Genomic DNA, 22,345 nt, shown 5'->3' with positions numbered 1-22,345 from the left:
GGCGGGCAGCGGGACAGGGGGCACGCCGCGGGACACCGGGGCGCCACCGGCGGATACCGGGCACTGGGGACAGCAGGCGAAAAGGTTGCTCTGCGGGACGGGGCGCTCCGGGCACTAGAGCACCAGGACTTGCAGTCCTGACACACCGGCAGCAGGGGACACCGGCACCGGCAGTCCCGCCACGCTAGCACCGGGACACGCCAGGCACTATGGCACCAGCGGACACCGGGCAACAGGGCGCAGCCAGCAGCAGAGCACACGGAGAGGCAGCGGGCACCGGTGACTGCAGGCACCGCAGCACATCAGGGGACAGTGGGTGTCCCCCGCGGCTGTGGGGTGCACCAAGAAATGCCCGGCCCTGAGGGACGTCAGGACACAGCGAGCAGCATGTCACACCAGGGGCACCCACTAGCAGCAGAGCCCAGTGGGGACAGTCAGCTACAGGGTGCACCGAGTGCCAGGGGACCTGGGAGACAGGGGGCTGCAGGATGCACTGGGTACCACAGCACATCAGGGGGCGTGGAGCATGAAGGCACCCGGGGCAGCAGGGTGCTGGGAGCCCCAAAAGCACACTGGGGGACACTGGCAGGCAGCAGAGGCGAGTGGAGTTCAGAACGTTTAATGAGTGCAGGACAAACCCCGGCCCCCCCCGCCCTGTCCCCCCGCCCCCCCGGTGCCCGGCCCGGCCCGCACCCCCCGGGGCAAGCACCCCGTGACGCCCTAGTCAACTTCTTCCATGCTGCTGTAGGAGGGGGCCGGGCGCTCAGCGGGGCTGGCGAAGCGCTCGGGGAGGCCTTCCGTGGCCAGCGCCGGGGCTCCTTCGGGCGCCAGGCTGGATCCGAACGGCACTGCAGGCAGGCCCTGCAAGCAGAAGGTGTGTGTGAGAGGGAGACTGGGGCCCTGCCCACCCATCATCTCCCTCCCCGCTCCCAGGGGCTCAAAAGGGGATCTGGGGGGATATGGCCCCTTGGGGAGGGGGGGGAGCGACCTGCAGAAGTCCCGTCGCCAGAAGGGCAGCAACCGGTGCCAGCCCCCAGCAGCCAGGCAGGGGGAAGGCAGCGTGCCCAGGGCCCCCAGCAGCAGCCATCACCTGCCCGGCAGAGGAGAGCCAGGCTGCAGCACGCTCGACCCAGCCCCGGTGCTGCCGCCTCTCCCCAGCCTGGCACTCGTGCCCCCGGGGCTGCCGCGGCCAGGGCCGGTCTGAGCAGAGCCCTGCGCCCCGGCACGGGCACCCAGCCAGCCTGGGCGGCAGCAGCGAGCCACAGGGCAGGCTGCCAGCGCCTGCCGGGGTGTGAGGAACAGCACAGGACCAGAGGGGATTTCCAGGGCCGAGAGCACCTAGCCTGGGCCTCACTGCTGGCCACCCACCTCCGGGGAGGGCAGGCAGGCAGCTGCAGGCAGCAGCTTGTGAGCCCCAATCCGGGGGGCACGAGCACCAGCTGGAGCAGAGGTCACCCCGCCGGCGCCGGGCACTGACTCAGCCCCACGAGGCCAGTGCCGTGGGCGAGGGGGGGAGGCCGTCGAGCCCCAGGGCTGCAGACAATGAGATGACTGTTCCAGGACAGGCACCTCATGACCGCAGCACAGCCACACCAGGCTTCCCTGCTGGGACCTGCTCAGGAGGAAGGAAACCATGGCACACGTGCAAGAGGGGTGGGGGACCGAGGTGGGGGGAGCCCTGGGCTCCCCACTGACTAGTCCAAGCCCCAGCCAGAAATTCAGGCAAGCCCCTTCCCTGCCAAGCATCCTTCCCAAGCCAGCCAAGGGCACCGCCAGCAGGACAGTGGCAGAGACAGAAAAGAAACTCACAGGGTTCTGAAGTCACCTCTCGCACCCAAACACACCAGAGCAGTCTGAGGTACGCTCAGCCGAGGGCAACATGTCTCAATGTCAGACACTGCTGGAGCTGCAGCCTGTGCCCCAGCCCCCCCTCCCCCAGGACCACACGCTGCATGTGCCCTGCTGGAGCTGCCGCCCCACGGCTGGGGAAGGGGAGCCCAGCTTGTGCCTCAAGGCACTGGCAGGCTCAGCTCTCCCCCGAGCCTGCTGTCACGCAGGGTGCACCAGGCACCCAGCAGAGGCCATAGCACGGTCTCTGTGCCAGCAGGGTCAGAGAGAGTGGCCCCAGGCACAGGAATGTCACCTGCTCCAGCACAGAGTCCCTGCCCCTGTGTGTGGGTCCCATCATGCAGGACAGGGATGCCGCATCTCTTTGGATAACCTGGCTTTATTAACACACCAAGGTCCTACCTGCACTCCCCCAACTCACACCTCTCCCGCCACAGAGATGGCCAGTCCCCTCGCAAGCAAGATGCTGCACCACACTCCCCCAGCAGAGATCTGGCAAAGACACCCCCTGCCCCCCACCCCAGACGCAGCCAGTTGGGGACAGCCCAAAGACCCGACGGCACTGGAGGCTGGTGGGGGCCAGCAGCTCATGGAGGTGGGTGCTCACCATAGGCACCCTAGCCCAGATTGCCAGCAGCTGCCCAGGGGAGAGGAGCTCCAGCGGGGCTGAGAAGGGAAGCACAGAAGCCCCTCATGACAAGCCCGTCCAGCCCCAGCATGGGGGTGCAGTGCACGCAGCTCCTGGTGCATGGGCAGCTGGCATCTGGAGGCTCAGTGGGAGGCTGGCTGGAGTGACAGGGCTGGCCCAAGAACCATAGATCACCCCAGCCCTAGGGGAGCACAAGGCTCCCACAGCAGCACGGCTGGGAGAGAAGGCCAGACCAGGACCCGTGTCAGGGCATCCTGCCCTTGCTGCAGTCTCCCAGCAGGTCTCCGCTTCTTTCTTAGGAACCCAGCAGAGGCAGTCGATATTCCTGGGGGGCTCCCAGGCCCCAGCTGCACCGCAGCAGCTATGTCCCTTCCTGAGCAGCAGGTAGCCACAAGGTCTGCCCCATTTCCAGCAGGCAGCAAGAGTGACAGAGGGCAGAGGGGCTCCTGGTTCTGGGCTGCGCCTTGGCAAGGCAGCGGGCTAGCCACACAGCCCTGCCAGCTGGCACGGGAGATGCCAGAGCAGACAGACAGGAGCCGACAGCCCCGCGTTTCCCTCGGTGAGTGCTTCCCGAGTTTCTGTCCTGCCAGCCAATGTCTTTGTTGTGTAGCATCCTAGGATGGCGCGTGCCCCGGCAGCCCTGTTCCCACAGCTGGCCATGCTCCTGTGCCTATCTCCAGCGGGTCTGGTAAATGAGCGGGTAAAAGACGTTCAGGAAGAGAGCCACAATTGCGGCCGTGGTGGCCAGGACAAAGTATCTGATGCAGCCTTCATCTGGGTGCTGGGGGGTGCCCGGACTCCGCTTCTGGCCACGGGGCCTCCGGGAGTTTCTTGCAGGCCTTTGGGGTGCATCAAGCTGCAGCTCTTGTTCTTCAGCCTCCAGTTCCTGCCAGATCAGAGAAGCCTGCGATGTGGAAACCTGCGTCAGCACTTGGAGAACGCAACGGGCAACACCCCTTGCCATCCCCCGGGGCAGGCGGCTGCCTGCAAGCCCAGCCCCGTGCCCTGCCAGCCCGCCTCCCCATGCAGCACTGTCGCGGTCGCCCCCGCCCCTGCAGCTCTTCGGGGTCTCCGGTGCATGGGGTGCAGCCGGGCTCTGCTGGGTGGCTCTGCTGGAGGCAGCGTGGGCAGCAGCCAGGCAGGGTCTTCGCGGGCCCGTGGGGACTGGAGCAGGCAGCTGGATCCCGGTGGAGCCGATATGCTGGCATTGGTGGGTCCAGGTGGCAGAGGGGGCAGGCAACAGCCAATCACAGCCCAGCTTTTGTGATCCCAACAGGATCTTTCAGACAGCGGCCAATCCAGCGCCAGCTGGGGTGGCGGGAGCAGGAGGCGCAGTCAAGCACGGCCAGTCACAGCTCCGCTTTGGTGGGTGGGGATGCTCCGACAGCCAATCGTAGCCCAGCTTCCAGAAGGATTATCCACAGGTAGCCAATCACAGCCCGGCCCTTCACTGTGCCGTTGGTCATGCAGAGCAGGCGATCAGGGTGTAGGTCTCCGGAGGGCACTCGGTGCCTGGAAGGGTGCGGGTGATCCGAGGTGCTCAGGGACCCGCTGAGCCCTGGCAGGATCCAACGCGCCCCATCGCTGCGGGGGATCCGGCGCTGCCAGGGGCCCGACGAGCCCCGGCACCACGAGGGGACCCGGTGAGCCCTGGTGCTGCGGGGCGTTACAGTGAGCCTCGGTGCCGCCTGGGCCCCCAAAGGCTCCCACCGCCAGTGTGGGATGAGCAGCACAGCCTTCCCGTTGCCCAGGCCACCCCCAAAAAGCAGAGCAGCTCCAGGACACACAGGTCCCCAAGGACAGGAACAGCCCCAGGCAGGCAGACAGCAACGTGACAGCCCCGGGTCCCAGAGGCAGGCAGCTCCTGTCCCCAGCGGAGAGGGCAGAGCTGGCATGCCTAACCAGGGCCGGGCTGAGGGCTATGCGAGCCAGGTGAGCCCCAACAGGGCACACGCCTGCAGCAGTGCCAGAGCTGAGCCCAGCATCACCCCCAGACCCTGCAGGGCCACAGGGGTGCCAAGCGTGGAAGGAAGAGCTGCAGCCTTCCCTCCTGTATCTGTATCTGATGTTCACACAAAGATCAGCCTGACCGTCTCCCCCCAGTACATGCCCAAAGCACGCTGCCGGCTGGCCCACCCCCGCCCTCCCGGGCAGCCCAGCAGCAGAGCTCACTCTGGCAGGTTTGTTTCTCTCCAGCACCTGGCAGCGGCTGCCAGGCTTCCAGCTCAGCACTGCCATTTGCCTTTTCTGCACCTATCTTGGCCCCAAGCTGGGCCTCAGCAGAAAGCGTCCCCCATCCTGCCAAGAGCAGCTGCGGCGGGCAGGTTCTCACTGCTCCCTGGCACAGCCAGCTCCCACTGCACCACTCACAATCTTCCACTGGTGCAGTCACCGGCGAGGCTGGGCCCCCTCCTCCAGTGCCCTCCCACCAACACCTCCACCCTGACGATGGGAACCAGCTCTCCTGTGATCCCTCAGGGCAGGGACCGTCCCAAGCTCACAGCCGGAACAGGGCAAGACAGGTCACAAAGCCTGGCCGGCAAAAGCTCTTCAGTGTCGGAAGAGGGGCAAGCACCGCACTGCGGCTGGGCTGGCAGAGATGGGCCAGGCCCTGCACGTGGGCACCTGGGCACATTTCAAGGCTCTGTGGCTCCAACAGGGCCAAAAGGGACGCGAGCTCTCACCTGGCTGGCAGCAGCTTCGGCAGAGGGGGTGCGCTCAGCTCGGTGGTCTGGGGCATGCCCTGGGAGGGGTCTCTCCACAGGAGAGTTCCTCCGGCGGTAGAAGAGGACATATGCGTATCTGGTCACCACCTGGCTCTCGTCCACGGTGGTGACTGTGCTGTCATCGAAGAGCCGCCAACCTGAGAGGAGAGAAGGGTTAAGCAAGTGGACATGCCACGGCTGCAGGAGCAGGGGGGTGGCGAGGGTGGCAGATCCTCACCCACGTCACTGCGCTGGCTGTTCTTGTCATTGGGCAGGCGGGCGTACGCCGTGTAGTGCCCCCCAATCATGCCTCCGTAGTGGTTGATCACAGCGTACAGGTCATACATCGGCAGCTGCTGCTCACCCTTCCGGCCAATGCAGAACTTGCTCAGGTCCAGGCTCCTGGGGAGAGGACACAGGGACCGTTGGGGCAGTCAGCATTAGGCAGGGAGAGGCAAGGCTACAGGGCAGCACAGGCAGTGCCAACTCAGGCACCTTGTCCCCCAGGCTCTCACCGGACGGGGAAGTCCACCATGTCGTTGATCTTATCCCTCCAAATAAAGCTGCGGAAGGAGAAGCGCTTGAGCTGGATGATGAGGACGTTGGGGAGCCGCCACAGCATCAGCTGCTTGGAGGCCTCACGGTGCTGCTTGCACTTGGGGCAGTACCTGGGGGGAAGAGTGTGATCATTACTGGCACAGGAAGAGTCTCAGGTCTCGCAGCCCCGCCAGCCCCAAGGTTGCCCACATGTGGGACATCTCAGCACAGTCCTGTACAGCACTGGCATTGCTCTCTGCTGGCTTGCAGCCCCCCTCCCCAGTACACTGGGAAGGCCAGCCCAACACTCCTGGCCACCAAAAGAAATGGCATGCCAGCTTGGGCAGCTCCTGGGAAACTCCCACCCCTGCCTGAGCCCATGGGCTGGAACCCACCCTGCCTCCTTCCTCACCACGCTTCCTCTGGGGCCAGGACTTCAGGCTTGGTGAAGAGATTGAGGCACTGCTCCAGGGTAAAGTGGCCAGCCCGGGCTGCTTCGCTGGCTGAGCCTGGGTCCTCCACGCACTCCAACTCCTTGGACTCCACCAACACAAACTCCTTGAGGCGCTCATTGTTCTTCCATACCAGGGCGAGGGAGCAGTCATCTGTCAGGTCCAGGGGGGTGTCACCTGCAAAGGGGCACATACTTCACACACGTGCTCCACCAGGCTGGGCCAGGCCACTCTGCTGGGCTTGGAGCCGTATCACCCAACCCAGCTCGATACCGAGATCGCACAGTGCTGCCAGGAAGTGGCCCCACAGCCAGATTCACCACCTCAGGGCAGCAGAACCCCCCAACCAGCAGGGTGCAAGGCTGGCACAGCCCTTCTCAGCAGCATCTACATAACCAGCAGGTTATGGGATGTGGGCATCCCATTCAGACAGGAGGTGACCCAGAGATCACAGAGCCTCTGTGGATAAAGGACATTGAAGGGCACTGGTTTATTTGCTCAGAAAAGCAGGAACGTCATGCCCGAGAAGAGCTTGCAGGCAGCAGCTCTGTGCAGCAGAGTTCTGCCCTCCCCTGTACCAGATGCAGCTTTCACTGTCCAGCCTGGGGCCACTGTCACATCTGGGTTCACCTTGTGCCAGGCAATCTCTGGCACCCTGGCCAGAGGCCACGAGGGGTGAAGGTGGCACTTTCCAGGGCTCTGGGCTCACCTTTATCTTCCAGCTTGTGCTCTCTGTTAGCAGCATCGATCTTGTTGATGTAGAACTGCGTGGCGCGGGCACTCAGCGAGTCTGGAGTGTGTTGGTACCCAGGGATGGCAGCTGTAAACAGGCAGGGACAGATCTGTGGTGGCACTGCCTGTCTGCCCTGCATAGGGGCCAAGAATTTGCAGTGCCCCCACCCCCACCTCACATGCTACGGTCTTGCAGGAACACAACCACGTGCCCCATGTCCTTGACTATTTTTAGCAGGCGCCTGCCCCTGGCAAGCTGTGCTCCTCTGCCTGCCTTGCCCCTTCGCTGCACATTGCTGCCATCCTGAGATGAGTGTCTGGAAACGTGACAGCCAGGCAGCCGAGCGCGAGAGGCTGCTCCCATGCAGCTGAGTCAGAGCGAGGGAAAAGCTGTGCTCACAGCCCCCAAGGGGCTCAGCCCGCACCAGGCTCTGCCATCCCACAGGACTCAGAAGCTTCTGCCAGCTCCTGCCTTCCCACCCCTCCCACAACAACACAACACTCCAGCCTCGTTCCTCGTCAGGTCTCTGCTCTGCCCCACGGGCCCTGCCAGGGCAAGGCAGAGCGTGGCCAGGCAGGCATTTCGGGTGGGGCAGCACCGCCAAAACACAGCTCCCAGGGCCTCGTTTATGTCCCCAAGAGTCTCTAGACCAAGCTCACAAGGGAAGAATGGATGCTGTGGTGCGAGGTCACTCCAAGGAGGGAGAACTGCTCCTGTTTTGTCATGGGGCTGCCTGGGCTCCTGGCACACAGCACCGCAGCACCTCTTACCTTCTGGCTTGAGGGCTCTCTCATAGGATGGCTCCTTCTCGCAACAGCTGTCGCCCTGTGTCTCCACGTGTTCAGAGAAGCCTGAATCCAAGCTCAGCAGGGAACTCCTGGCTGCCAGGACCTTGCTCCGGACAGTGCCCGTGTCCCCCAGGTCTGGATGCAGCTCAGGCACAGCTGGCGAGAGCGGGGGCTCCTGCAAGAGGCTGGAAGCCCTGTCCACGTCTCCCAGCTCGGAGGCAGAGGTGGCTGCTGCACAGCTGCTCTTGGCCAGAGGCTCCAGCTTGTCTGGGAGCTGAGGCTGCAGCCCCTGCTCCGGTGACATTCGGCCAAGCTGGAACGGAGGCTGGAACACGCTGACTGAGTACCTGGACAAGGAGGTGGCAGTCAGAGCTGGCCAGGCACAGGGCTGAGCTCTCAGCTCTGGGGAAGAAGCACTCTCCTCTCCTGGACTCTCACCTTGCATAGCCCTCCAGCAGCTGTGCCAGGCGGGCATAGGTGAGGCGGGACTCTGGCACGCTGATGAGGAAGGGGAAACCGATGTTCTCAGGGCGGCACAAAGCCTTGTGGTCTGGCCAGTGTGTTTTCTGACATGCCCTGTAAGACACATAGCCCCTGCTGTAACACACACAGCCCCGGCATCCACGACCATCCCAGGCAGGAGCATGGCAGAGCCAGAGGGGTGTGTTTTGGACGAGAGGAGCGCCACAAGCCAGACTGATGACCTCCCAAAGGCAAGGCTTGTCCCACCTCCTCCCAGGGGCTGAGATCTCCCACCCAGCCCTTGAAGGCAGGAGACCCTTCCTCCCCACCAAGCACCAAGCTAACTCACACATTGCAGTAACCGACTCGATAGCACCTCGTGCAGCGCTTGAGCTTCTCATCATCTGGCAATTGCTTCTTCTGGCAGGCTGCACACTTGGCAACGGGGCCACTGGGCACCTGCGGACGCTGCAGGAGAAATGACCCATTGGGCAAGGAAGGGCACCTGGGCAGGACAAGGCAGCCTCGGTGGGCATCTGTGCTTGCTGCAACTAGCTGCCCTTGCGTGTAGCTCTTCCCTTCCTGCTCAGACCCACTTGCAGGCTCAGCCTCCCTGCATACCTCCCAGTAGTCCCAATACTCCCTCTTACCTGCTGGACCTGCAGCTCCACCACCCGCTCCTTGGCCAGCTCTGGGGACAGAACCTCAAAGCAGAGCAGCAGGTCCGTAGGGGAGACCGTGTCCAGTGAGTTGGACGGCAGGAACATGCGGTGGAAGTGATTCTTGATCACCTGCCAGGAGAGCAGTGGAGCGTGGCCATGTGAGGGCGGCTGCCCCATGCTGCTTCTCCTGAGAAAGCCACAGACCTCAGCTCTACAGCGAGCTGCAGGGACAGCAGCACCACAGGGACACTGTGCTCAGCTCACCACCCTGCCAGGGAAGGATGGACATCCCTTGCCCTACTGCGGTGGCCCAGCCCCCCTGAGCAGGTATTTGCCTAGCAGCACCCTCCGCCACTGCCACCCACGGACAAAATTCGTCTCACAGACACGTCGGATATGGGCAAGCAACTGCCAGGGGCGATATTCCCTGCAGAGCTGTGGGAGCCAGGGCACCCAGAAGAGCAGCCCATGGCTTGCCTCCCAGCTTGAGCACTCTTACCTCTGCCAGGCGCAGGTTCTCTGGTTTCACACGCACACTGTGGGCCACCGAGTCGAGTACCTCCATGGCACTGGAGTTCTCCTTGCTGATACTCACAAGGAACTGCCACCAAGAAAGTGCCACATCAGTCACACCATATCAAGGCATGCAGGCCCTTACTTAACACAAGGCTTAGCCTGTTGGCACATGACCAGCTGCCTGGAGCACCTCCAGGAGCCCTCTCAGGCTCCCTCCCCAGAGTAGATGGTGCAATTTACCTTGATAGGTTTCTTGTGCGGCTCCTTTGCAAAGTAGTAGACAGTCAGCACCTTCTGCTTCTGTGGGAGGGGCACAGGGAGGTACAGGAAGGGGTCAAAGGTGATGGACACCTGCAGATGCAAGAGCACGCTCAGTTGCAGTTGGTGCTTGTGGCTGAGATCAGTGGAGCAGCAGCCCCGAGACCCAGCCCTGCCCTGTGAACTCTGCTCTCCGAGGGTCAGGAGCCTGGTGCTGCACAGCTAGCACAGGGACAGAGCCTCCAGGGCTGCCCTACCTTGGAACACACTGGGCACACCAGCTTGGATTTGTACTGGCCCTGGAAGAGGTCCACAATGAAAGAGTCATTCCTCATCTTGTGTCGTTGCCAGGCCTCTTCAGCTACCACCTGCAGGGAGAAAGGGCTCAGCACTGTGCTAAACCACCAAGGCCAGGGCTGTCTCCTGGTGACCTTGGGGAGGGACATCCTCACCTCGTCGGGCCTCCCATCCGAGTCAACAGTCTCTGTGTAGGGCTTGTTCTGGATACGGTTGAGGTCCTCGTGTAGGCCATCAAGCAGGAAGGCCATGAACTCCTGAGCATCGTGCTGGGCATAGCCAGTGAACTGGCTGGCCTTGCTGGCCACGACTGCCTGGAGGTAGCACAGTAGTCAGGGCTGGCCAGCAGCTCCCTGGCAGCACCGGCTCTGCCCCATGCACAAAGCCTAGCTGCACCCACCCACATCCACCCAGCTCTCTGTGGCACTAGCAAGGCAGTCAGATGCCCACAGAGTGCTGGGGACCCACGGCAGCTCCTGCGTAGCACTGGTGCCCTACCTTCAGTTTAGATGGCTGGAAGGCATGGTGCGTGCCCTTCCACAGCGCTCGAAGCAGCATGGCAAAGCCGATGGCCAGGCGCCCGCCTGTCCCCAGTGGGTTGTTGTAGTTGATTTCCGACTCAAAGGACCGATCTGTAAGAGATGCAAGGAGAGTGAGAGCAGCTGCTGGCTGCACCATCCAAGTGGCAGGGCTCTGCTGGGCTCCCAGCATGGGCTCACCATGGAAGTAGTCACGTAGCTCCCGGGTGTTGGACAGGGACTGGATGACGCTGTTCATGAAGCAGGTGTTGCCCAAGTTCACCAGCCCCGTGAAGCCAGGCAGGCAGACTTTCTTCTTCTCATCTTCATCCTCATCATCCTCCACACTCTCAGCGCTCACCGGGCTGTGCGTCATCGGTGGCACCATGCATGTTGGTTTGGGCTGCCAAAGCAGAGGTGGTGTCAGGGTGCTGCGCTCGGGAGGGTCTCTCCGGGAACACCACGTGAATCCGAAAGACCAAGGGACCAAGGTACCCCTCAGGCAGGACTGGAGCCATCATGCCATCTCCCACCAGGACTGGGATAGACAGGCAAACCACTGCCCCTAATCCTGACAGCTGTGACTAAGGAGTGCAACCGCCTCCTCCAGGAAGAGTTTGCCAGTCCCCAGAGCAACACTGAGGAGGATGGGGTCCCACAGCAGGGATAAGTAGGCCAGCCCCCTTTTCCTCCAACCCAGGTGAAATCCAGCACAGCCCCACTCACCGATGGGATGTGTGGCTCTTGCTTCACTGCCACATGCTCTGGGGCTGTACGAGCTGCCACACCATCCAGACCCCCATCTTCCACACGCTGCTTCTCTTTGTCACTGGCTCGGGCCTCTTCCTTGCTGGACAGGGTGTGCTGGTTACTGCCCGGGGGGTTCTTGTCCAGAGGGGTAGGGCCTGTAGGCATGGCAACCTTTGCACCACCCACTGCACCTTAAAAAGGGGGAAGGGTGGGCCTGTGGTTAGCAGCACCGAGCGCTGCCCATGGCGGGGCTGAGCTGTTCAAGTCCATGCTCGCACACAGGATCTCTCCTGCCCCTCTTCCCCATGAACGAGGGAAACAGCAGCGCCCTTCCCCTAGCACTTTGTTTGCCTTGCCCCACACCCCTCCTCCCTGCACCCGCTCAGCCCCTCTCCTTCCCCACAACCCCACACCAGAGGACCTGGCACCAACCGGCAGCTGCCAGCGGTGGGGAGGGCCCATGCCCCACTGGGGTGCGGCAGGCAGGCAAGACAAGAAGGCAGGGTGCAGACCTCGTGTGGCTGGAGCCTCCAGCCCCCCCCAGCGCTGGCTGTGGCGTTTCTTCAGGCAGACGTCGATGCGAGACACTGTGAAGTTGTACGTGCACTGGTCTGGCTCAATAAGGTTCCTGCAAGACATGCAACAAGTCAGGGGTGCCCCAGACCCCCCAGCAGCCTCAGACATGCCAAAGCCTCTGGAAGGCAGGGCCACGGCCTCCAGGCGGTAGGGACCCAGCTAGCACTGATCTTGAGGTGGCCCTGGTAGCGCCAGAAACCCTCGAGCCTGGCCACACTGAGCACACAGAAAGCCTCTTTCCTGACAGATCCATTCTCCTTGGCTCCACATGCCCCCTCCCCGCTGGACAACCTGCCCGAAGAGCACACAGCCTGGTCTGTCTCTGTCCCCAAGAGCTCTAAAGCATGCTGGGAGGAAACTGTGGGCAAGGAAACACTAAGATTTCCTCCCCTGCAAGCTTCCATACAGAGCCAAGGCAGCCCAGGCTTGGGGCATTAGTGCAGCATGGTGTAAGAGAGACCCCCAGGTGCAGAAATGAGCATTCCCTGCACAGACCCGCTAGCTGGGACTGGCTCCTGCTCCAGCTCTGCACTCTCAGTTCCCTTGCCCTGGTACAGGCTAGAAGGACAGAAACCATACCTTAGCTTCACCTGCCACCGGAACACTGTGTGGGGCCCACAGCCAGGATGGAGGCGAAGGAAATTTGTGTCACTGCAAAAAAATCGGAAGTGAGAAGAGTTGAACAAACAAATAGCCCAGCCACACCCAGGAGCTCTGCAGCAGCCTGGCACCATGCCGAAGTACACTGGTACCTTGTCTGGAACACCAGCGTAAAGTCTTGTTCCCGGAACAACACCTTGGATGTCTCCTTATGGATCTCTTTCACATAGACGTGTACCACCACCAGGTCATTGCCCTTCTCATATGAATCATTCTTGACAAAGGTCAGGCTCACAAAAGGCTCTGGCTCTGAGCAGGGAAAGTCACAGAGAGAGATGTTGCTGAGGCAATGCTGCAGGCCGACCCAGGAGAGGTCCAGAGCAGATGGACCTTCCTGACCAGGCTGACCCCTAGGCTCTGGCCACTCACCATCAGCTGCTGCTTCCAGAGCCACGTCATCCTTGGACCAGTCCCTCTTCTCACTGTCTCTGCCTAGGGAAGGAGTGGCTGCCGGGATGGCCTTAGAACTCTCTCCCAGGACAGGTGTGCAGTCCCGGCCCCGCAAGGCCTCAGCAGGGCTGCCTGGCTGCAGGACTCTCTTCTCCACACAGGTGGCAATACGGTGGGGGAACACCTCTGTGGTAGCCGCAAGAGGTGGCATCTCCACAGGAACAGCCTCCTTGGCCAAAACCACAGCCTTTCAAGACGGAAGGACACAGTAAAAAAAAACAGACACCGTCACCCCTGAGCTGCCCTGGCCCACCTGCTGTGACTGCTGCCAACCAGGCAGGCACAGCTCCGCACTGCCCACTCGCCCCACACACTCCACGCTCAGCCCATCAGCATCACAGTCCAACGACTGTGGGCTCCCCACATCACCCTCTCCTGCACCACAGCCAGGCCCCATGCCAGCCCTCAGCACCACCCGTGGAACCCCAGAGCCCATCTTGAGGGCAGGGATGGGTTCCTGGGCGAGCAGCGTCCCCTGCACGGAGGCTGAGGGACATGTCATGAAGGGACCCTGCCTGCCTGGGTCCTTGGGTACCTTCTCCAGTGGCAGTGCGAGGTCTGCAAGGGCTGTGGGTGCATCAACTTGGCTGGCTCTGCCATTCCTGCGGCTGCCTGCTCTCCCGCTGTGCCCTTTGCTGGGCTCCACATTCCCGCTGACTCTGGCATTTGGCTCCTCTTCAGTGGGAGCCACTTTGAGGTATACTGCCCGCTTGGCACTGGGGCCACTCTGTGTCCCTGGGCTGGCTGGGCTTTTCCCTCCCAGGGCCTCACTTCTTCCTGGAGCACGCTTGGGGTTGGAGGGCTCCCGCCGGGATCTCAGCAGCTCTGGGCCTTCAACCCTCGGTTCTTCAGGGGTCAGCTCTGCAGAAGCAGCTTTCTCCTTCCCATTCTCCCAGCACGTGGCCCCTTTAGCCAGCTCTTTGGATCCGTCTTTCCTCCTCTTCTGTGAAAAGCAGTGCAGCACAGTGGGAAGCTATCCAGGTAGCAGCACCTCTCATGCTCTCTGCCTGCCCCTCACCCTCACTCCTCCTTCCCAGAGCGTGCTGGGGCTCTCTGCTCCAGAACCTGGAGGCTATGTGGCAGGATGACAGCCCCCTCCCTAGGACAGAGGCAGCTGGCTTACTGCCCTCACGCAGCACATGGATGCAGGATGTACCCCACGCCCTGGGCAGCTCAAGAGCAGGGAGTGAAACCCTCACCCCAGCTCCCTCAAGCTCCCTAAGTTCCCTCAAAAGGCAGATCCTCGCCTCCTCACCAGAAGAGAAGACCAGGTATGGAGTGGGATCTTCTTCTGAAGCACAAGCTGTAGAAAGTTGCCCTTCTTGCACTGGACCTTGCTGCAGGAGCTCTCAATCTCCTCGTAGAACTGACAGCTCCACTGGCGCCCATCTGCAAGCAGAGGGGGACCAGCACCTCAGGCAGCGCTCCAGGCAGCTGTCTGTTGTCCAGGCAACCTAACCCACAGCCCCTTTCACCTGGCCCAAAGATCAAAGGAGCACTCATCCAGAGCCAAGGAGGCTGCAGGCAAGCTGCCACCATACCCCAGGAAGCTTCAGGACTTCAGCCAGCTTCCCTGGATTTGCTTTGTACATCTGGCTGGCCTACTTCCCAGAGGGAAGGCCCTGGACCTCCCTGCCCTCACAGGCACAGTCACTTTCCCAAAGGATACTCAGTCATCCCAGTGAACAGGGGACAGAAATACACCAACACAGCAGTGGGTAATTGTTCACTTGGTGCAGAGGCCAGGTCCTGCCCTCCCCAACTCCACACCTTTCGTTTACACTGCTCTTGTATTGGCCCTGCCCGCTGGCTGAAGCTATGCCAGCTGACAGCAGAGCACTGCCTCTGAAGGAAAGGTTTTACGCCTGTCCAGATCGGCCCCACGTCTAGCCCAGAGTTACACCAAGCCCCGCTGGAGTAACGCCTGCAGCAGTCGCTCCATTCCCCATACCTGGTAGTTTGACCACACAGTCTGTGTCAGTGAAAGCAGCGTCCACATCCTCCACCTTCAGAGCTCCACTGCCCAAGTTCAGCTTGACGATGATCTCATCAGCATTCTGCTTCCAGTCCAGCAGCAGCTCTAGGAAGGGGGAGGGAAATGTCACCCACTTGCTGGGGCACGAACCTTCAGCGCCCACTCCTTGGCTGTGGAACACAAGCCTGAACGCACACTCGGTTCAAGGAGGTCGGCACAGGGGACACAGATCATGCCAGTTAACTGGGATGCTCACAGCCTGCTCTCCTCTGACAGGCCACAAACAAGAGCACATGTTGCAGCAGGGCAGGCGAATCCTGGTGGGAACCAGAGAGATCAGAAAGGCAGCACTGCTCTCAGCCCCATCACATGCAGCAATGGTGGCTGAGAAAAAGGGGTGACTCCTGCAAACTACAAAGCAATTGCTACTTTCCCAGGGAACGAGGAAGCCACAGAATTACTCTGGAGGATTCAAGTGGACTCTGACCACAATCAGAAATTGCCACTTCCCCTTTGCATATGCAAACCAAGCAGCCCAGCTGCAATCACCGAAGTACTGTACTCCTGCCAGGTAAGTACTGCTAACACAACTGAAACACGGGCAGACCCGCCAGCTGCCAAGAATGCCACACCCAGGGAGAAAACGGTGCAGCAGCGTCACTCTGCTGCAGGCAGAGCCTCCATAAGGTGCCTGCCAGGCTCCAGGTCTGGCCCTGTGGTGTGCTGAAGTCTTCCAGGCAAAAAGGTGATTTCCACCACCTTAATTTCAGTCAGGTTTATTCTACCCTCTGCAGTGTGAGGATGTCCTGCTCTGTCCTAAAAGCAGGCCTGGACCAAGGCAGAAACCAGCCAACAATGCCTGCTGGGTGACATGGCTTGGAATTTTCCCAGCCCAGCATGGTGCCCTGCTCTGAAACAAGCAGGACAGATGCCAGTGGCAAGGCATCCCAGGGCTGTGCTCAGTGGCACTGTGACACCTGAGTTGGAAAGCAGCCTGCCATGTACCCAGCACCTCTTCCTTGCAGACAGCCCTTCCCAGCCACGTGCACACTCCTCCACCCCTGGGAAGGCTGTGTCCTGCTAAACTGAGGCAAGGGAGCACTCAGGTTAGTTGTACTGAATGCCGGAGCACGGGACCACAAGGCGAGAGCTTCAGATCCCTCAGCAAGGGCACTCCACGGCCATGCACCGACAGCCAGTGCACACCTCGACTTACCCTCCTCTGAGTCCTTCTCCTGGGCAGTCTCAGCCTGCTCGAGCTCAGGGCGAGACACTGGTGGGCAGAGAAGCAGAGCGCAGGCAGGTCTGTCATTCTGTCACAGAGCATGGGTCGGCACGCTGATGCCCAAAATTTCACACATCACCTCCTTCTCCCCTGAACCTCTATACAGGCCTTTCATCCTGCACACGCTTCTCATTTCCCTCCTCTGCCCCCTCACACCTCTCCTTTCCCCAGAGACCTGCCTGCAGCACCACAGCAAGTTAGCCCACAGGACAGCTGCTCTGTGCCACACCACCGTATCCCAGTCTAATCAGCACCACCACAGCGAGAGCAACACATTACTGCACCACACAGACAGTGCTGCTTTGAGGCACGTCTCAGTGTGGAGCTTGCGGTAGCTAGGCTGTGTGCCCCTGCTCAGCACACCAGTCAGCCTCCAGCCGTATAGAGGGAGTCCTGCCTTGATCTGACAGGGAGAACCTGATGTTTGGTTGTGTTCAAACCAATTCTGCCATAACGAAAGAACAATGCAGCCCAGCTGCACTTCAACATTGCCATTCCTGCACAAGCTGCCAGTCTCTGTGGCCAAAACCTCCTTCCAGATCAGGCTGGGGAACCAAACTGACCTGACACCTAATCCCTGCTCCCCACAGGATTACCTCTGACAGCTAGCAGCATCTCAGGGCCTCCTCCACCCCCACAGAGCAGTGAGCTCTGCCAGGCAAGGGGCTCAAAGTGACAGCACCTTGTCCTGGAGCAGAGAAACAGCAGCAGTGGAAGCTGTGATCTCCACCGTGGAGTGCTCAGAGGGCTGTCACTGCCTCACTCGACTGTCTACAAACCAGTAAGAAACCTCTGCTGAACGTCACAGTCACCGGTGCAAAGGTACTGGTTGGGCTGGCAGTGTGAGAAGTGCTGCAGCAGCACTGCCTGGATGATCTACAGCTTGCTCCAGCTCCTCACCACCCCTGCACAGAGGGGATGGAGACAACACAGCTGCACCACAGCCCCCAGGAAGGCAGGAGCCCCACTGTGTCAGAAGGTGCAGAGGGTCAGGTGTTACCAGAGATACCGCACAACTCCCATGTGAGAGAAGGCGCAATGCTGCACTCCGCACTGTCGGATTTTGCAGAGACCGCAGCCAGCTGTTCCAGCAAAGACCTCAGCAAACACTCGTTTACTTTGGCCTATAAAACACCTTGTGATTTTGAGGTTACAACGGCCATAATGGAGCAGCCACAGAAATCAAGCAGTTTTCCAGAGCTGCAGGAATTCTTGCCTGCATCCTGCCCACAGGCATTCCCTGCATCTGAAGTATGGTTTTTGTTATCAGGTACACAGCAGCTACAGAGGGAATTACTCCACAGCAACTATTTCACTTGAGTCACACCTTGCCCTGACACTGAAGCTAAAGCACCAGCCCCACCTGCAGGCCTCGAACTCGGCAGGTGCTGTGAGCACCCGGTCACTGCCTCAAAGCATCTGGCCTCAGCAAACCGATCAGAAAGCAGCATCACCTCCAGCTGCAACAACACCCACAGGATTCAGTCCCACTCCCTCTGTATCAGGGCAGCTCAGCCCCAGCCAAAATCAGAGTCTAGAAACAACTACCAAGGCCCACTCCAGGCTTACGCCAACAAGGCCAAAGGCCTGACCTTCCTCACATAGCTGGGGCTAAGTAGCACCCAAAGGAAAGAGGTTACAGGTCCAGGGAGGACACTGTGCTGAAGAGGATCCCACATCACACGGGTTACCATAAGCTGCAGGAAGCGATTAGTTAAATCTGCTTATCCTGCAGCAGATGGCTGTGAGGCTCCCACCCTGCAGGGCCAAGAAACCACGGGCCTGCTTGATGCAGTGCTGCTGAGGGGCTCTCACCTTCCTTGCTCTCCTGGTTGGCTCGATCCTTCTGCTTCTTCTTGTTGGTGGCATCATCCAAGCCCCGAGACACTCTCCTCTGGCCAGGGGCATTGGTGCTGCTGGACATCTTCAGCCGTTTGGAGGACACAAACGGCCCGCCGGGGTCAGTAATGGAGTCTGGGTCAGGGGTGCGACGTTTTCTTCCTGGCCCAGCTATCTTGGCGACTCTCTGTGGTCAAACTCTCTGGCAAGGAACTAGTGGCCTAAATAGAAGAGAGAACGAGCATGGCAGGAGAAGGCGGCCCAACAGCATCAGGATCCACTCCCTGCCCCAGTGCTGGGCCCTCCCAGGGCCAGTGCCCTCACATGACCTTCACTGTGGTGCTTGTGGGAAGCCCCACACAGTGCTCAGTGAGGAAACCTACCTCATCACAGCTGTTACAATGCTTACTGCCAAAACCATGGGCTTGTCAGAGCTCCCAAGATACAACCGGGGGTCTTCCATATGTGGCACACATTAAAAACCTGGAAAGCAATTGTTATGCTCATGGCTCCCACTACTGCAATACTGGCCCAGAGGAGCCACCAGGGCTAACAATATCTGGAGGCAAAGTCGAGGGTGAGGAGGGAGGCCCCAATCTGCAAAACTGAGCCTCCAGGGTTAACTGGGGCAGCCTGCCCCACAGCTCAGAGCAGCAGCTATTTCAGTCAAACAGTGCCCTATGCAAGAGGGCGGGAACAGCAGTGAGTAACACCCTAAGAAGGAAGAAAGGGGAGAAGCAGGAGCAGACCCGGGACAGTCTCCCATGACAGATGAGAGCAGAGCTCCCTGGCAAAAGGATCGTTCCTCCCCCTCCGCCCACCAGCTGGGAGCTTAACAAGCACGGCTGCACCTTGCATATTCACCTCCCCGCTGGTTTACAGACAGCGTCAGCGGGGCCTGGCCTGGAAACAGGACACCTCTGCTCTGCCTGCCCCAGGGAGAGGGCAGGGCAGGCAGGGCGCTCCCCCCTGCCCCCTCAGACATGCCCTCCCAGGCAGAACCAGATCCCCTACAGGGTTTGGGAGCTGCCGGCCCAAGGGCTGGTCTCAGTTTCACTCTCCGGTTTCTCCCTCCAGCGTCCACGGCTTTGTCAGAGAAGAGCTAGAACAACCCACTGAAAACAGTCCCACTCGAGCTTCCTCCCTTGGTGCCCAAGCTGTACACCCTGACCCTGGCAGCACTCACCAGTCTGCAGGGGTTTGCTGCGGGGGGGCAGGCCCGGCCACACGGATCCTGCACACCCCCAAGTGCTGGCAGCCTGCAGCAGCTCCCAGCATGCTGATTTCACACCGCATCCCACGGCCCTGCTCCCATCTGAGGACAGAGCCGAGCCCAACAGCATCTTTGACTAGTCCAGCTCCACCTGAGCCTGCTTCCCTCTCAGTGGGAGGCAAGCCATGCCCTCAGGAACACTCCGTTCTGCCCTCACCCCTGTACCAGGCACAGATCCCACAGCTCTGCTCAGGCACAGCCAGGGGCAGGAGGCACCTCCAAGGGAAGCATGCAGTCAGAGGGAGCATGCTGGCAGCTCTGTGCTGCCTACCCCACGTTGCTGGGGCATTTGTGTTCTAGAAGCGCTCAGGGCAACAAGTAGCCACAAACGTGGAGTCATAGCCACAAACTGCAAGGAACCCCAGAGAGCAAAACAGTCCTGCCCTGCCCTCAGCTCTGGCAAAGCCAGCCCCACAACAGGTGCTGTGCCCAAACCACTTCTCTTCAGGCCAACCCACCCTTGTAACCAAGAGCCACTGAAGCCAAACGAAAAGCTCAAGCACAGAGTCCAGCCTGGCTGCCTGGCACAGACGACCTCCACCACACGCAGCAGAGGGGCCCAAAATGACCTGGAGATGGGGATGCTGAGCAGGGCCTGGCATCAGGTCAGAGACCTTGAAAGTGTGTGGGAGGACAGCAGGGACACCCCCAAGCTACTACACACACTGAGTCTCCCCAGGACGCGGCAGCACCGCTGGTTGAAGAGGGAACAGGAAAAGGCCCCTTGCAGCAAACACGGCAGTGGTCTGCCAGGCTGGGCCTCAGCGCCAGCAGCACGCTGTTGCTCAGCTCCAGTCCCCACCGACGCTGAAACAGGTTGGCTACAGGTGCTCCCCAGCACTGAGAAAGCTAACCTGAGCTAGGCAAACGCGGGAAAGCATTTTTTGCTGAATTTCTTTTGCTTCTAGGGCAAGAGCCCCAGGAGGAGCAGGAGACAAGAAGCAGCAACTGCTTTGTGCAGGGCCAGACAAGGCTCCACCTCCTCCTTCCTGTGCCTCCAAAGGGATGGCACAGGGTAACTGTTGTACAGGGTGACAGCAAGCTCTGAGAAGAATCTTGGAGGGCTGAGAAGGGATTGCCCTCTGCCCAAAAGGGGGCAAGGAGGAGAGTCAGGGGTGCATGTCTGCTGTCACTCCTCTGGGAGAAGCCTACTGCTCTCATGCCTCACTGAGAGCTCGGCTCCCTCGGGTGTTTTGCCGACAGTTATTCCTAATGGCAGGCAGGAACCAAGCAGGCCTGGAGCTCTGCCCAATTCCAGCCACCAGACTGATGGCAGCCTGAGGCTGCTGTGGGCACTGTGGGGTTTTGGAGGACTGCAGGCAAAGCACAGGTTATTCCCATTCACCTATTCTAATCCCTGAAACTTTCTACTTCTCTGCCATCAGGAAATATGCAACCAGGCAGGAACGTTCAGCCCCAGGGTGTGCAGGGGCATGGAGGTTTTGGCACCACTAACATTGGCACTGTAGGAGATGCTGCCAGGGAGAGATGGTGAAAGGCCACCTTGGCTGGATGCCAGGTGTATCTCTGAGAAGCACCCGATGGGCTGGGCGCTTGTACAGAACCTTACTCAATCCTTCTCTCGAGCCAGGAAAGCCTGACCACGCTGCTGAGAGAGAAGGCCCTCTGCTCTCCCAGCTTTTGTGCCACTGCAAGCACCCACGTGGCTAAAGCGCGTACCAGATCAAGAAGCCAGCCAGAGTGAAACTGTTTTCTCCCAGGTGTGTTTTACCCTAGAGCAGTTCCCCAACCCAGTTTATGCTAGGGTTGCACAGGTGCTTTCACTGGCCAGAGTAAAGGGAAAACTCAGAAATGGGAGCAAAGGGCCAGGGAGGAGGGCCGCCCCTTCCCATGGCAGCACCAGACCAGGCTAGTGTACAGGGAATGACAAAAAGTGCACAAGATGCAATTTGCCCTCCACTGTGTTTGGAGTGCATTTAGCATTTGGTGGGAAGAGGCCCCTGGGTTCTTCCATGGAGCACCCTCCTCTCAGTGCCCAAAGGCCTTTACCGGGGGAGCTGTGGTGGAGGTTGACTGTCCCCCAGTTTCATCCTTCCACAGACTTCTGGCTCCTCTACATCCCAAATACAGCTGACAGAAACACTTCCCTCATGCACACAAGGACTTCTGTTGCCTTCCGCTTCTTGTCCCCCCAAGGGATCAGAAATCACAAGAATCACGCTTGTCTCCAGTTCCCCAGCACACCTGACACACACGCTGAGCAAGGACAAGCACAGAGCTGCTAAGGGCAAGCGCCCAACCCAGCACTACCACAGAAAATGTTTCCAACCCATGTGGAAATCACAATACACATGGCAGCAGTGAGACCTTACAGCTGTGCTGCATGGGGAGCCTGGCAGGCCCAGTTCCCCCCAGCCCCTAACCAGTCTCTGAGGAAGAGGAGTCCAACCAGACAGCAGCCGGTAGTGGGCCCCCGGCCTGTCCTGCGCTGCTGCCCAGCTTCAAGCATTCGGGGGGAGCAAAGGGACGGGGAACAGCAGTTCTGCCCAGCCGCCCGAGGGCCCCAGGCCCGGGCGGTGCCCTCACGCAGGCCAAGCACCGGGTGACCGGCAGCGGCCCGACACCCAGCTCCCGCCTGAGGCTGCCGCCCTCGGCCCGGCGGCGCTGCCTGTCCCCCCCCGCCCCCAGCTCCTGCCGCCCACCAGGCCCCCTCGCCTCAGGCCGCTCTCACCCCACCGCTGCCGCCATCCGCCAGCCCCTCCCGCACCGCCTCGCTCCCCACCGCACCGGCCCTGCCTCCCGCCCCCGGGCCGCATCCCAGCCTCCTGCCGCCCCCGGGCCCTGCCCGCCGCCGCAGCTCCGGCCCTCATCCCGCGCCGGCCCCGGCCGCCGCTCCCCGCCCCGCTGGGCCCCACCGCCGCCCCGGCCCGGCCGGTCCCGGCCCGCCCCGCACTCACGGCCCCGCCCGCCGCTCCGGTCTGTTTTGTTTCGAGCCGAAGTTCCGAGCGGGCCGACTCAGGAGACAGGCCCAAGCCCGTGACGCACTTCCGGAAGCCGGCGGACGCACCCACGTGACGCGAGAGCGCGGCGGAGAGGAGCGGTCATGTGACGCCGGACGGGGCCGCTCGCCGGCCCATTGCCTCCCTCCCCA

General features: G+C 60.9%; 1 protein-coding gene across 15 annotated transcripts; it reads right to left on the bottom strand.

Annotated features, from left to right (window-relative positions):
• Positions 1 to 659: 659 nt before the first annotated feature.
• USP19 (ubiquitin specific peptidase 19) lies at positions 660 to 22,327 on the bottom strand. 15 transcript variants are annotated; one of them, XM_055708765.1, is made up of 28 exons: positions 22,152 to 22,324; positions 18,344 to 18,443; positions 17,937 to 18,181; positions 16,053 to 16,109; positions 14,813 to 14,941; positions 14,117 to 14,250; positions 13,397 to 13,804; positions 12,781 to 13,048; positions 12,504 to 12,660; positions 12,331 to 12,402; positions 11,688 to 11,803; positions 11,152 to 11,360; positions 10,627 to 10,828; positions 10,406 to 10,539; positions 10,063 to 10,221; positions 9,868 to 9,978; positions 9,593 to 9,703; positions 9,336 to 9,437; positions 8,825 to 8,965; positions 8,524 to 8,642; positions 8,151 to 8,288; positions 7,695 to 8,059; positions 6,901 to 7,011; positions 6,152 to 6,368; positions 5,718 to 5,870; positions 5,441 to 5,604; positions 5,182 to 5,360; positions 660 to 861 (listed from the first exon to the last, which is right to left on the bottom strand). In XM_055708765.1, exons 3-28 carry the CDS (start codon positions 18,043 to 18,045, stop codon positions 721 to 723), a joined length of 4,206 nt encoding a protein of 1,401 aa, XP_055564740.1. In that variant the 5' UTR covers positions 18,046 to 18,181; positions 18,344 to 18,443; positions 22,152 to 22,324; the 3' UTR covers positions 660 to 720. The 15 variants fall into 15 exon arrangements, with proteins under 15 accessions (XP_055564740.1, XP_055564735.1, XP_055564736.1 ...); XM_055708760.1 differs by having other exon boundaries at positions 11,152 to 11,366; positions 22,152 to 22,323; XM_055708750.1 differs by lacking the exon at positions 660 to 861 and adding an exon at positions 2,212 to 3,401 and having other exon boundaries at positions 11,152 to 11,366; positions 22,152 to 22,327.
• Between the last annotated feature and the right edge of the window lie 18 nt (positions 22,328 to 22,345).

The sequence above is a fragment of the Falco cherrug genome, chromosome 4, assembly GCF_023634085.1.
Source record: "Falco cherrug isolate bFalChe1 chromosome 4, bFalChe1.pri, whole genome shotgun sequence".
NCBI lineage: Eukaryota > Metazoa > Chordata > Aves > Falconiformes > Falconidae > Falco > Falco cherrug.
The sequence above is the reverse complement of the archived record's forward strand: the minus strand, read 5'-3'. Positions and strand labels throughout refer to the sequence as shown.

What these genes read in the sequence shown, in the direction of transcription:
- USP19 (XM_055708752.1), bottom strand. Translation starts at nt 18,045, where the DNA reads ATGTCCAGCAGCACCAATGCCCCTGGCCAGAGGAGAGTGTCTCGGGGC. An exon ending in TCCAGCCATCTAAACTGAAG is followed by an intron (nt 10,222 to 10,405) that starts GTAGGGCACCAG and finishes TGCTACCTCCAG; the next exon opens with GCAGTCGTGGCCAGCAAGGC. An exon ending in CGAGTCGGTTACTGCAATGT is followed by an intron (nt 8,289 to 8,523) that starts GTGAGTTAGCTT and finishes TGTGTCTTACAG; the next exon opens with GGCATGTCAGAAAACACACT.